General features: G+C 36.0%; 1 protein-coding gene across 6 annotated transcripts in view; it reads left to right on the top strand.

The window, feature by feature from the left end:
* Nucleotides 1-10,879, top strand: part of LOC115222368 (myosin heavy chain, non-muscle) — a 142,479-nt gene extending 131,600 nt beyond the window's left edge. For all 6 annotated transcript variants that reach the window (XM_029792569.2, XM_029792587.2, XM_029792614.2 and 3 more), the window contains 7 exons: nucleotides 2,716-2,928; nucleotides 4,118-4,497; nucleotides 5,205-5,328; nucleotides 5,647-5,855; nucleotides 7,940-8,048; nucleotides 9,007-9,176; nucleotides 9,757-10,879. In XM_029792569.2, the coding sequence (XP_029648429.1) occupies nucleotides 2,716-2,928; nucleotides 4,118-4,497; nucleotides 5,205-5,328; nucleotides 5,647-5,855; nucleotides 7,940-8,048; nucleotides 9,007-9,176; nucleotides 9,757-9,862 (1,311 nt within the window). In that variant the 3' untranslated portion in view covers nucleotides 9,863-10,879. The remainder of the gene's footprint in view (nucleotides 1-2,715; nucleotides 2,929-4,117; nucleotides 4,498-5,204; nucleotides 5,329-5,646; nucleotides 5,856-7,939; nucleotides 8,049-9,006; nucleotides 9,177-9,756) is intronic.
* The last annotated feature ends 3,717 nt before the right edge of the window (nucleotides 10,880-14,596 follow it).

The following is a 14,596-nucleotide window of genomic DNA, read 5'->3' as shown; positions in this document are numbered from 1 at the left end:
TCGTGTATGCACACTGACATTACACATTACACGCCAACCACTCCATGAGTGTAGTTGGTTTTTTTACGTGCCACTGGCAAATGGCCACGATCGGACGCCAGTAAGGCGGCGCTGGCATCTGCCGCGTTTGGACGGTGCATTTTACGTGTCACTGGCACGGGTGCCTTAACTACAATTTCCATTTGATTTTATTTTGATGTTGATGTACTTGACTCAATAGGTCTCCTCAAGAGCAGCAGGTCACTCTACGATCCAAGGTTTGCACAGCAGGCCATCCTGCGAGCCATGAACTCACTTCATTTGTCGGGTCTTCACAGTCACAGCATATCTCAGGGATCTCGGTCTTTGTCATTTCCTCTGTGAGGCCCTATGTTGATGAACTTGACACAATAGGTCTCCTCATGCGCAGCAGGCCGTCCTGCAAGCCATGAACTCACTTCATTTGTCGGGTCTTCGAAGTCACAGTATATCTCTAGAGGTCTCGGTCTTTCATCAGCCTCTTTGAGGCTCAACGTACAAAGGTCATGCTTGACCACCTTGTCTCGTCTTCCTGGGTCTACCTCTACCCCAGATTCCTTCAACAGTTTGGGAGTGGCACGTCTTCAGACATCTCTCCTCATCCATCTGAAGTACAAGACCATACCAATGCAATCGTCTCTCCTGCACGCTGCATCAGATGCATCTTATGCCCAACATTACTCTCAGGGCGCTTACGCTTTGTCATGCATGGACACTGACATTGACATTGTTTCTAATATATCAATATGAGCATCGGATGTGGCGTGCAAGAGAGACGTTTGTGTTGGTATGGTCATGTACTATGGATGGACAAGGAGAGCTGTGTGAAGAAGTTTCCACTCCCAAACAGTGGAAGGAATCCGGGGTAGAGGGAGACCCAGGAAGACATGGGATGAGGTGGTGAAGCGTGATCTTCAAACGTTGGGCCTCACAGAGGCAATGGCAAAAGATCCAAGACCTTTGGAGGTATGCTGTGACTGAGAAGACCCAGCAAATAAAGTGAGTTCACAGCTGTAACCTACACCAGTGTCGCATAACCAGCCCTCTCAAAAGTACTTTGGATCGTCAGGCAACATGCCCGTGCTTGAGGAGACCTATTGAGTCAAGTACATCAACATCAAAATTACAATCAAATGGAAATATTAGTTGTGACCCCTGTGCTTGTTGCACATAAAAGCACTATCCAAACGTGGCCATGCCAGTGCTGACTTGACTGGTTTCTGTGCCAGTGGCACATAAAAAGCACCACCTGATCGTGGTCAATGCCAGCTCCTCCGGTCCCTGTGCCAGTGGCATGTAAAAAGCACCCACTACACTCTGAGTGGTTGGCGTTAGGAAGGGCATCCAGCTGTAGAAACACTGCCAGATCAGATTGGGGCCTGGTGCAGCCACCTAGCTTCCCAGACCTCAGTTGAACCATCCAATCCATGCCAGCATGGAAAACGAACGTTAAACGTTGATGATGATACATATACGTACATGTATATATATATATATGTACATGCATACATATATATACACACACATATATATATATATATATATATATATATATATATATATATATATAATAATAATATAGGGTGAAATTAATTAATTTGGAATAATCATTAATTTCACCAAGTAGATTTCGGCATGTAAAAGCCCCATTCAAGGAAGGTTTAAGTAATACTAAGTAATTAAGGGTTTAGCAACGATTTGCCTCACCACACACCGAATTTAGAAATAGCAGTCAAAGAGTTATGGCTATTCTTTCTACTTAAAAGTAGAAAGTATATATATATATATATACACATACATATATACATGTATATATTTATATATATCTATATATATAAAACTCTAGTTGTGTGAGTGTCTGTCCCCTTCGATTTAGATTCCTAACTCCTCCCACATTTTGCAGTGCAGTTTAACCAAATTCGGGTATCTTATAGTCGTGATTCATATCGAGCCCGTCTGACTATTAGCGCGCGTCAACGATGAGTCTACGATTTTAAAAATAATTTAACATCATTTTTTATTCCATTTTAATGCATAAAATGCATCGTGTGTCGATGGCGGCGGAGTTGGCGTCCACGCTCACAGCTGCACCTGTTTGCTTCTCCCCCTTCCCTCCCTCGTGAAGCTATGGGGAAGGGAGTGTAAAGAAATCAACGTCGTAATGCGTTGTGAAGGAGACCAGCGTTCTTTTAGAACAACGACTTCATGGCTTGAAGACACCAAAACAAAAATGGCTAAGAAAGCCCGAATTTATAAGGGAAGTAACTCTCTAAAAATGCTTATATAGTTATTTCCCTTACAAGCCCGAGCAACGCCGGGCGATACTGCTAGTATATATATATATATATATACATATGCATATATCTATATGTGTGTGTGTGTATATATCTATTGTTATGAATTGCTCTATTACAGAGTAGAAAAGCATTTGACAACTGATGAAGTGTCATTCTTTGTGTTGCTTGTCCCTCTTCCCTTTTTTTTTCTTCTTGTTCGCAAAAAAAGTTCATATTCCCTGTTTTTGTATTTCCGTATTTCATGTTTATGTTCTGTGACATCCTGTGCCCATATATGCATATGTGTGTATGTGTGTGTATAATATATACATATATATATATGTGCGTGTGTATATCTATCTATATACACTTATTCTCAGCTCCATGCCAATGAGATTTTTACTTTTGTTTGTATATGAAGGTTCTTGACTTGGAACGTCTAAAGAAACAACTAGAGATTCAGGTTTCTGAACAGCTTGCTCAAATAGAAGAACTTGAGGATGACCTACAGACCATGGAAGACTGCAAACTCAGAGCAGAAGTAACGATGCAAGCTGAGATAGCTAAATTGCAGAAAGAATTAAGTGGGCGTGATGAAAATGCTGATGAGATTAAGAGGGGACTTCAAAGACAGGTGAGTTCTCGTTTCAGTAATCAGATGTACTTTTACTACTGTTGTAGCACATGATCTTGTTGCTAAACTATTGCACTGCCTTGAAGCTCTTTGAATCAAATTTTATCTTCATTCGTCAAATATAACGGAATTTCTAGCATTATAAACACTTGCTTCAATGTATCTTGCAAACATAAATATTTAATCCTTTAACATTCAGACATTACTCTTATCAAGTTTCCTTTTTTTACTTCTTATTACTTTGAATTAATCCTACATTATGTTGTAACTTCTAGATTTCTATGTGATTGTGTATTTTTTAGAATGACATAGGCGCAGGAGTGGCTGTGTGGTAAGTAGCTTGTCTACCAACCACATGGTTCCGGGTTCAGTCCCGCTGCGTGGCACCTTGGGCAAGTGCCTTCTACTATAGCCTCGGGCCGACCAATGCCTTGTGAGTGGATTTGGTAGACGGAAACTGAAAGAAGCCCGTCGCATATATGTATGTATATATATATATATATATATATATATATATGCATGTGTGTTTGTCCCCTAGCATTGCTTGACAACCGATGCTGGTGTGTTTATGTCCCCATTACTTAGCGGTTCGGCAAAAGAGACCGATAGAATAAGTACTGGGCTTACAAAAGAACAAGTCCCGGATTCGAGTTGCTCGATTAAAGGCGGTGCTCCAGCATGGCCGCAGTCAAATGACTGAAACAAGTAAAAGAGGGCAAGGTAGATGTAAGAGGCTGGATTCTGGCCAATTTGAACATAAAAAAGGTAGAATAGCTGGATATAACTGATTTAAATGCTAAAGGGTAAAATATGGAGGCAATTTTGTTATATGAAATATAACTTTGTCATTGAACAGGTCACGGTCTCAAAGCGACGAAAATATTTTGACAAATTAAATTTAAATGTTGAAGTGAATCTAACGGTTTTGTGTGTTTCTTAAATGGCTGCAATTGTTTATTATTTACAAATTTTAAAGAATATATTTATATTGAAATTTTTTAATTAAGCATCATAGGTGAATAAAATTTATGTCTGTTTTATTAAGAAATTAGAATCATTAAAATCTTTGAAACTTTTGTTCCTGTACTGAACCACCCCAGAAACCTGTATGCAAATGAGCGTATCTTCCATATGTTATTCTCCATTAATTTTGTAGTATTTGAGACTTTTAATTTTTCATTCTGTGTAGTTGAAAGAATTAGAAGCTGAAATTGAAGACGCAAGAACCCAAAAGACAACATCTATTCAAAGTAGGAAAAAACTGGAACAAGATCTTGCTCAGCTGACTGAGCAGATACTTGCTCTTACCAAACAGAAAGAAGATGCTGTGAAACAGGCTAGGAAAGCTAATGCCCAAATGAAAGAGTACCAACGGGAGGCTGAAGAGGCTCGTGCTGCCCAACATGATGCCAGTGCAGCATTCAAGGACATGAAAAAGAAAGTCAAGTCCTTGGAAGATGAACTGGTTGTGTTGCAGGAAGATCTTGCCACCGCAGAGCGAGCAAGAAAGAATGCAGAAGCTGAACGTGATGAACTCCAAGAAGAGATTGCAAGTGGATCAGTTAGCAAGTGAGTACAAAACAATAATAATAATAACAATAATGATAGTAATAATAGTAATAGTGATAATAGTAATAATAATAATAGTGATAATAATAATAATAATAATAATAGTAATAATAATAATAATAATAGTAATAATAATAGTAATAATAATAATAATAGTAATAATAATAGTAATAATAATAGTAGTAATAGTAATAATAATAGTAGTTGTAATAATAGTAATAATAATAGTAGTAATAATAATAGTAATATGTTTACCACCTAAGTACCAAGAGATCATGTGAAACCTTTGCCAACAGGATGCTGTCTGCTCCTACAGAATTAACCAGAACATGTAAGACTGGGAGCTCTGTGAATAAAATATAATAATAAAACAAAAACATAAGAAAGCACATTTAATCAAAGTTAATCACTTCTGTATTAAGTTTTGATAAACTTCTGACACAGCAGGCATGATATTAGTGGTTAGACATGTCTCAAAATAATTTTCAACCCCTATATGCAAAATTTTGTATATGAAGATTCAATAAACACATTGTGACATCCTGTACATGGTCGGGTCGTCAGCGGCGACTAAACTGGCAACCCCACCAAGTATGTCAAATAAGGATTAGTTATACCATCTTCATTAAATGTTGCTCATTCTTTTCCATCAAATTTTTAAAAATTCTATTTTGATGGTCATGACAAATTCCTTTTGCCATTTATAGGTCTTCATTGAGTGATGAGAAAAGACGACTTGAATTAAGGATTACCGAACTGGAAGATCAACTTGATGAAGAACAGAATAATGGTGAAATACTTGTTGATAAGAATAAAAAATTAAATGCTCAGGTTTGTTGAAGTCAGATTCACTCTGTTTATTACTTTGTTGGGGTTTGGCATTAAATTATTTAATATTTTTACTATGAGCATTTTAGAGAAAAAAACCTTGTGGTTTAATTAATGCACACCATTTTGAAATGTTGAACTTATTTAATACTCTTTTAATGTAAAGAATTTATGCATTATCATGCATTCTTAACACTGAATGGAATTTCATATTTTTTAAAGAATTTGAGCTGAATACATAAGACCCTTTTCTTCTCTGCGTAATTACTATATATTTGTCATCTATTCTTACATGAATTCTCTCTCCTCTCTCCAAAACAGTTTGAACAAATGCTTACTGATCTGAATGCAGAAAAATCAACTTCACAGCATTTGGATAACCAACGCATGGCTTTAGAACGTCAAAATAAAGACCTTAAGACTAAGGTACAAGAATTAGAAAACCAAGCTAAAATGAAGCAGAGAGCTATGATTACTGCTTTGGAAGGGAAAATTGCTAATCTTGAGGATCAATTGGACCAAGACAACAAGTAAGAATTTCTGCTCACCCTCTAGTTTATGTTACCATAAAGAATATTTTTTTACTCTTTCTCTCTCTCTTGTTATATCTGAATCAGATGTGTTATTTCTGATTAACTGTGGATAGAAAATTTAACGCACGTCTTTTACACCAGTTACATTCACTTCGGATTCAATCTAAAGTGATTTGACAGTAGTTTCGTCCATCTGTCTTCATTGCACCCTATTCCTTTGAAGGTTTTGGAGGAACATTTCTCAGGCACAAACTCCAGAAGGTCATATCAGAAGTAACTGACAGTATATGTTCCAGTTCAATCCCTAAGCATGACCAACTGAAGCTATGAATATTATCCAGCTATCTCAAATGTGGTTCTCCCCATAAGTGTCCTGCTAGTAGCCCTTGCCCATAAAATGTAACCTACAATTCTTTCTTCAAACATTCTAACCACAAGTTGTGACTCAACTTGGAGTAACTTCTTAATCTAGCTGTGTGCCCTATCGAATAAATTTATTCTTTGGAATTCAATTTTAGCCAATTGTAGTCAACCGTCAAAACAGTAATTGATATAGAATGCCAGTGTTGTCTAACATGTAATCAAAAATATAGTTCTCAATTTTTGTCAGTCACCTTCTCATTTCTCTATATTAAAGAGAAATTATAATTTGAGATAACTAAGAAAAGCACAAAATAGTTAAACATGTAAAGGGAACTGGTTGCTTCTTTACACTTTTGGGGTGCAACTTGGGTGCAACACAATTTCCTTTCTTTTTGTTTCTAGAAACTACCAGTCAGGAATGAAACGCAAGTTTAGAAATATATACAATTCTTTATTCTCTTATTCAACAATGAAACACGATGGTATGCTGGTATCCATTCTTACAACAATTCAGCATTAATAGAACAGGTTAAATCCTAAGCGTCTGGGACAGGAGAATAGGATGATCACACGTTTAAAAATACGTCCTTTCTCTTCTATCGCCGTGTCTCAAGTCCCCGACGCTATTAAGGAACGCTATAGAATTTATTCTTCAGTCTCTAGCGCATGTGCATGAGGGAACTTCCTTATCTCTTTCCAGAAGGTTCCAACCCCGCACACGCACACTGAAGAAGGATGTCCGCACACGCACACTGAAGAATGACGTTGCGTGTGCGCACACTGGAATATGACATCACTACAAACACTAGCAGAATACAAAGTTTTTATAAATGTTCGAAGGTATCTATTACTATAGGTACTTCACTAAAACTACTGTGAAATTAGCATGCCAGACAAGATGCTTAGTGGCATTTCTTCTGGTTTTATATTCTGAGTTCAAATTCTGCCGAGGTTGATTTTGCCTTGCCTAGGTGACCAAATCAGTAGTGGGGGAGAGTGCACTGAAAGTGTAGCTGCTAGAATAAGAAATGCCTGGGCAATGTTCAGGGAGCTCTTACCTCTGCTGGTGACAAAGGGCCTCTTGCTCAGAGTTAAAGGTAGACTGCATGATGCATGTGTACGAACAGCCATGCTACATGGCAGTGAAACATGAAAGAAATAATAAATAACACTATATAACATGCAATTGTAATTATTATAAAATTATTATAATTTAGTTTAGTTTGTTTTTCTATAAATAATTTGTTTCCATTTAGGGTTTTATGAGCCTCAACAAATTGGGAAAATAACTTTGGAAAAAACTCTTAGTTTTATCAATGTGCTTAACTGCACTTTTTACGTGAAATAAACACAAATATAATTTTTTAAAAATATTTAAGCATCAATATTATTTAGATGACAAGCTGATAAATTTTTCTAGAAGCATTGTTGATTAAACATTATTGAAAACTATGGTTGTTTGGCCAGAAAAAAATGCAATTGAAAATGAAAAGCAGGAGGTATTTCATCATCATCATCTGACATCCATGTTCCATGCTGGCATGAGCTGTACAGTTTGGCAAAAGGTATAAGGGTAACTTAGTTGCTGGGTGTATAAAAGGAATGCAACTTCAGTATAGTACTAAATGGTTTTCACTTTAGAATGAACATTTTTTCGGGTGTTGGAGTTGTTTTTGTTTTTTTCTTACTATAAGTTTTTTATGCTTTGTTTTTACCAGGGAGAAGAACAGTGCTCTCCGCAGTAACAGGAAACTGGACAAGAAAGTCAAGGAATTAATGCTTCAAGCTGAAGAAGAAAGAAGACATGCTGATCAGTACAAAGAACAGGTTCGTGTCATTGTTTTTGTTTTTTGTTAATGTTTAAGCTGTAATTATGGAGTAGAAACTACTGTAGATAGAAATGGAACGCCTTACCTCCCTGGGCATGGACACATTGAAACTCCGACGTCTGGCAGCTGACTTGGCAGACACCCATAAAATTATCAACCATCGCACAAACAATAACTCTGAGCACCTCTTCAAACTCCACCCATCTAACACCTGTGGACATATTTACAAAGTAAGAAAACAGCACAGCTCCCATGACTTCAGGAAACATTTTTTCACGCTGAGAGTTGCTGAAGCGTGGAACAAACTGCCGACATCGGTTGTTAGTTGTCGGAGCACTGCTTCCTTCAAGACTTCCATGCTTCCTGAGATTCGCCAACACTACACTTGATTTTCTTCCCTCCATACACCCAGACATTTCTACACTACTGCATGTACTTTATATGCACTTTCTGACAAGTTGTGGTGCACCTGAGCACTGTATACAATAATTTCATTATTATTATTATTATTTGAAATGAATGTCTGCAATTGGAAACTCAGATCATTGATTTGTTTCTTATAAGCTCTGGTTGTATAAATAATAATAATGATAATAATGAAATTATTGAATACAGTGCTCAGGTGCTATTATGTGTTAGCTTGATATATTGTGTGTTAGCTTGATTCTTTCTCTTAAAATATACTTATGGAAGTCTTGTATTGTCTAATTGCAAACTACTAAATCTAAACCAAAACTCTGGCACTAAATACTCTCTAGATCATTCTATTTATCAAAGGTAGAGAGTTAGGGCAGTAGACACAGTGGAAGCATTTATTTTTATGTGGTTTAATAAAACCAACTCCTGTTGAAGTTGGAAGCAGATATAGCTGTCTTGGAAATTATACTGAGACAGACCAAAGCATTACCAGAAATAGAGGCTGCAGAGGATTTACTTTTTATGCTCTTTATTAATAGATGGATAAATCAAGTGCTCGTGTAAAAGCATTAAAAAGACAGCTGGATGAAGCAGAAGAAGAGATCACTCGGTTGAACACTCAACGACGTAAGTTACAACGAGATCTTGATGAACAGATGGAGCAGAACCAACTTGTGTCTCGAGAAATTAGCAACAGAAGGCAATTGCGGTAAGTGAAACTGTTGCCAAAATTCTAAAATTTATCACAAAGTTCATTACTCTTTTTTACTCTTTTACTTGTTTCAGTCATTTGACTGTGGCCATGCTGGAGCACCGCCTTTAATCGAGCAAATCGACCCCGGGACTTATTCTTTTGTAAGCCCAGTACTTATTCTATCGGTCTCTTTTGCCGAACCACTAATTGACGGGGACATAAACACACCAGCGTCGGTTGTCGAGCAATGCTAGGGAGACAAACACAAACATACACACACACACACACATGTACATATATATATACATATATACGACGGGCTTCTTTCAGTTTCCGTCTACCAAATCCACTCACAAGGCTTTGGTCGGCCCGAGGCTATAGAAGAAGACACTTGCCCAAGGTGCCGCGCAGTGGGACTGAACCCGGAACCATGTGGTTGGTAAACAAGCTACTTACCACACAGCCACTCCTGCGCCTATATTCAAGAATTTATTATTATTTTTTTTTCATTTTATTTTTATTTAAAAAAATTTTTTTCACCCCTTTAGTGTTTTGTAGACAATTTATTGTGAGATTATTTTTATGTATATTTCAGGCCTCCTGGACGAACATCTCGGGCTATTATATCTACTGTGCGATCAAGTGAAGCTGGTGAGAAGGAAGAATCTGATGAAGAAGTAGAACAAGCAGCAGAAAAATGATTTACTTTGAATACTGTTTGTTGATAAATTTGGCCAATGTGCTGGCTACTTTGGGACAGGGCTGAATAGTCTATCCAACTTTAGCTTGCAGTCTTTAATTTCCTGATGACAACCTTCACCCGATCTGTACAACCAGCAATAAATGGAAAAAATTTGTTTTCCATAGATATAATATAAATAAATAAATAAATAAATAAAATGAAAACATTTGCCCAACCATCCCGTTCCTGCTTTTGTAAAACATTTATCAATAATTACAATTTTCTATTTTTTTATTATTATTATTTTAGGTATTCCTTTTTTGCCCCAATTTCCCCCCTCCTTCAGCTTTGTGATATTGCAAGCAGCCCTGTTCCCTGCATGGTGCTGGTAAAGAATATCGCCTTTTATAGTTCTCGATTTAATTATCTTTTAACTTTGAGCCCTTAACATTTTCTCTTAGGTTAGTTGCTACTTTTGTTTTCTACTGTGGCCCTCTGGAGCCAGAAACTGTAAATACATTGAACAAAGGGAGACAATATTTTTCTTCCCATGTTTTCTTTCCCTCCCCCTTTTAATTTTTATATATTTGTGTGTTGTGTATGTGTGTATACATATATATGTTATATATATATATATAAATGTATATACTTATATATATATATATATAAAATCATACGCACACAGGTTTTTTTTTTTTTTTTTTTTTGCATCATTTAAATAAAATTATGCTTGAAGGAGGGGACTATCGAACCCTTTGTGGCTTTTCCTTCTATGCTTGTTGGAGGGAAGAAAAAGAAAATATTTTTCTATCCCATTTCAAAAAAATGGAAAGATAATCCAGACAAAAATCTCCATTCGGTGACTGGATCCTCTGAATGATAATTTGGTTAAGCTGTTTCTTTGATGATACCTTCTCATTGGGCTTGCTATCCAGGTGAGACCCGTTCTGTCATTCCTAGCTAACAAGATTATTGAACTGAAAGTATATTTGTACTCCTTGTGAAAGCTTTCTATGAATAAACACTGGAACTTGTATTTGTAATTTTCATTCACTTTTAAATACCAATTGTATCTCTTTCTTTTCTCTTTTACTTGTTTCTCTCATTTGACTGCGGCCATGCTGGAGCACCACCTTTAATCGAGCAACTCGACCCTGGGACTTATTCTTTTGTAAGCCCAGTACTTATTCTATCGGTCCCTTTTGCCAAACCACTAAGTAACGGGGACATAAACACACCAGCATCGGTTGTCAAGCAATGCTAGGGGGACAAACACAGACACACAAACACACACACGTGTATATATATATATATATATATACATATATACGACGGGCTTCTTTCAGTTTCCGTCTACCAAATCCACTCACAAGGCTTTGGTCGGCCCGAGGCTATAGTAGAAGACATTTGCCCAAGGTGCCACGCAGTGAGACTGAACCCGGAAACGTGGTTGGTAAACAAGCTACTTATCACACAGCCACTCCTGTATATAACACTTTTCTCTCAATTATTTACAATTACTGAATATTTGGATTGCTAATCAATTTATCAATTTAAAAAAAAAATTTTTTTTTTTTTGTCATCCATTACTAAAGTTGCAATGAAGCTTATCAAAATTTCTATGGTATTAAGCAAATGATATCTTCCTACCATGAAAGGATACCATTCTAGTGCAGTTAGCTTCAACTCGAAGCATAATTGCATGAAGCTTACAAAATACTCTTCAATTATTCAGAATCTTGTGTGTGCAGTGTTGTACTGTACTAACTCTCCATATTATTTACGCCTTTTAAACGTACAATGTAATCCTAGATACTTAAGCTGGTAAAGTAAGTACCCAATGTACTTAACTGTCTGCAGATCTCTTAACATATATTAAGTTTTAATAGCACTGTGGTTTGCATGTAAAAATACCATGATTGAGATCAGAACTTCATGGTTTGTTACTAGCAGTGGATTGTTAGACATGTTTATTGGCAGTTGAGAAATGGATTGGTGGGTTTTTTTTTTTCTTTTATATATATATATATAATTTAGAAAAAAAAACACTTTTTATCAATTCAATAATGAAAAATTAAATTATACCATCTAGAAAATTACATATTATAGACAGATTAAACATAAGATAAAACATATAACGATGATTAAGTAATATGCAAAATAATAAATAAAACGTATATATTTGGTAGAATGTTTTATCTTATATTTAATCTGTCTATAATATGTAATTTTCTAGATAGTATAATTTAATTTTTCATTATTAAATTGATAAAAGGTGGGTTTTTAAAAAAATTATATATATATTATATTTTGTGAAATTTGATTTAGTATTTCTAAATTGAATTTTTCCCTGTAAGTTTGGAATAATATTCCCTCATATTATTATTATTATATATATATATATAAATACTCTGAACCAAATGTGATTTGACTGTTGAGTGGACATCAGTAAAAACATTCAGTTGGAAAATATGTTCTCACAGTACTTGTTAAAAGTTTTCAGTTTGCAGAAAACTTTTCATCATTTTTACATTCACTTTTTCCAAGCAGGTATGGGTTAGACAAGACTTGCTGATGCAGTATTTTGCAGCCAAATCCCCTTCCTGATGCCAACCCTTATCTTTTAACAAGTATGGGTCTTTATTCCATGCTAAGTTGCTGGAATTTTGTTTATGAGACATAATATCACTACTACCAAAGAGGTATCAATTTAAAGATACACAGAAAGAACTACCCCACCACACACACACACACACACACACTCGCATGTATGTACACAGTAGCTGCCATTCGTTTTCTCTCTCAAATTTCAGTCTTAATGCATTGGTCAGTTGAAGGCTGTAGTAGAAACACTTGCCAAAACTGCCAAGTAGTGGGGTGGAACTGGAGACCATATGATTGCATTGCATAAAATCTTAACCACATTACTGTATATGCATGTGTACTTTAGTCCTTCTTAAAGGGGGGCTAAGCATAAGTGCAACTTAATTTGTAAAACTGTGGGAATTGGAGTTGTTTCAGTCATGTTTAAGAAATTTTATGAATTAAGCTCAGTGAGAAAAGTGTACTTAGAAATACAAGATAACCTAATAAGTACTGATGGAGAAAAATCTTTTAGACTATTAACTTTTTTTATATCTTTTATTCTTTTTTGTAAAATATTAAACGATTTGGTATTTCTATTCATCATCTGTTGCCATGTGATTTGACTAAGAGTGAAATGATACTCTAGAAATAGATGAATTTAATAACATCAGCGGTGGTGCCCCAGCATGGCCGCGGCCTTCGGGCTAAAACATTTTTAAGGATTTGATAATAAATATTGATTAAACTATGTAAAACAAAAATTGTTGATAGTCTAAAAAACGCTTCCATTGGTATTAGAGGCACCTCTACATAGTTGCTTGATATGCTAGAAATAGCAGTCAATTTAGTTTTGCACCCATGTAATTTTGTGGGTTTTTTTTTATTTATTTATTTTTTATTATAACTCAGTGCTAAAGATAGTGCTTTTCCCTGAAAGTGAAATCAGAATTTATTTCAGAATATTCGGCTCAAAATTCAAGCAGAAAAATTTTGTAGCAAGAAAACTGTTTTCCTACCCTGTTAAGAGCAGATTGTTTCTCATGCTCATAGTTGAAGCAAAAGAAAAAACGATTTGAAGCATAAACACAAGACCCTATTAAAGTATTGAATGATTTTCAGTATCTGAATGAGTCACACAGTTCAATAATTATAATGCCAGGAAAAACCTTAAATGATAATTCAATGCTGGATTATTTAGATTTGAAGCCTTAACTTGGTTATCAATTTGAGAAGTGGAGGCACAATGGCCCAGTGGTTAGGGCAGCGGACTCATGGTCGGAGGATTGCGGTTTCGATTCCCAGACCAGGCATTGTGAGTGTTTATTGAGCGAAAACACCTAAAGCTCCACGAGACTCCAGCAGGGGGTGGTGGTGGTGAACCCTGCTGTACTCTTTCGCCACAACTTTCTCTCGCTCTTTCTTCCTGTTTCTCTTGTACCTGTATTTCAAAGGGCCAGCCTTGTCACATTCTGTGTGTCACGCTGAATCTCCTCGAGAACTACGTTAAGGGTACACGTGTCTGTGGAGTGCTCAGCCACTTGCACGTTAATATCACGAGCAAGCTGTTCCGTTGATCGTATCAGCTGGGACCCTCATCGTCGCAACCGACGGAGTGCTCCTATATCAATTTGAGAAAGAAATGTCAGTGTAAAGTTACTGAGCAAGAAGAAAATACAATAAGAAGCCTGTGTATAGGATTTGTGAAAGTTTTGGAGTGAATTAAATGATGTCTTCCAGATTTGTTTTTCTTTTTACAATCAATGAGTTATATTACTGTAACAGAATGCCTCAGAACCAATAAAAGCTGAAATTTATAGACCTTGCAAAGCATTTTAATGAAGACTCAAAGATTCTGGAATGGGGAAAAAAAAAAAAAATTTTTTTATGAACATGTTTTTTGATGACATACTGATATTAAGAAAGAAAGAAGTTCTACAGCTGAAGATCCAGATCAACATGATGTGATATTTGCTAAACACAGATATGTCAGTTGGTATTTGATAGCTGCAATTAAAAGTAATAATTTTTGTAGATAACTAGCAGTATCGCCCGGCGTTGCTCGGGTTTGTAAGGGAAATAACTATAAAGCATTTTTAGAGAGTTATAGCCAAAAAATGCATTAAAAATGGAAAAAAAATTATGGTAAATTTTTTTTAAATCGTTGACT

This window comes from Octopus sinensis, linkage group LG2 (assembly GCF_006345805.1).
Source record: "Octopus sinensis linkage group LG2, ASM634580v1, whole genome shotgun sequence".
In the NCBI taxonomy this organism is placed as follows: Eukaryota; Metazoa; Mollusca; class Cephalopoda; order Octopoda; family Octopodidae; genus Octopus; species Octopus sinensis.
This window is presented reverse-complemented; position numbering and strand designations above follow the sequence as displayed.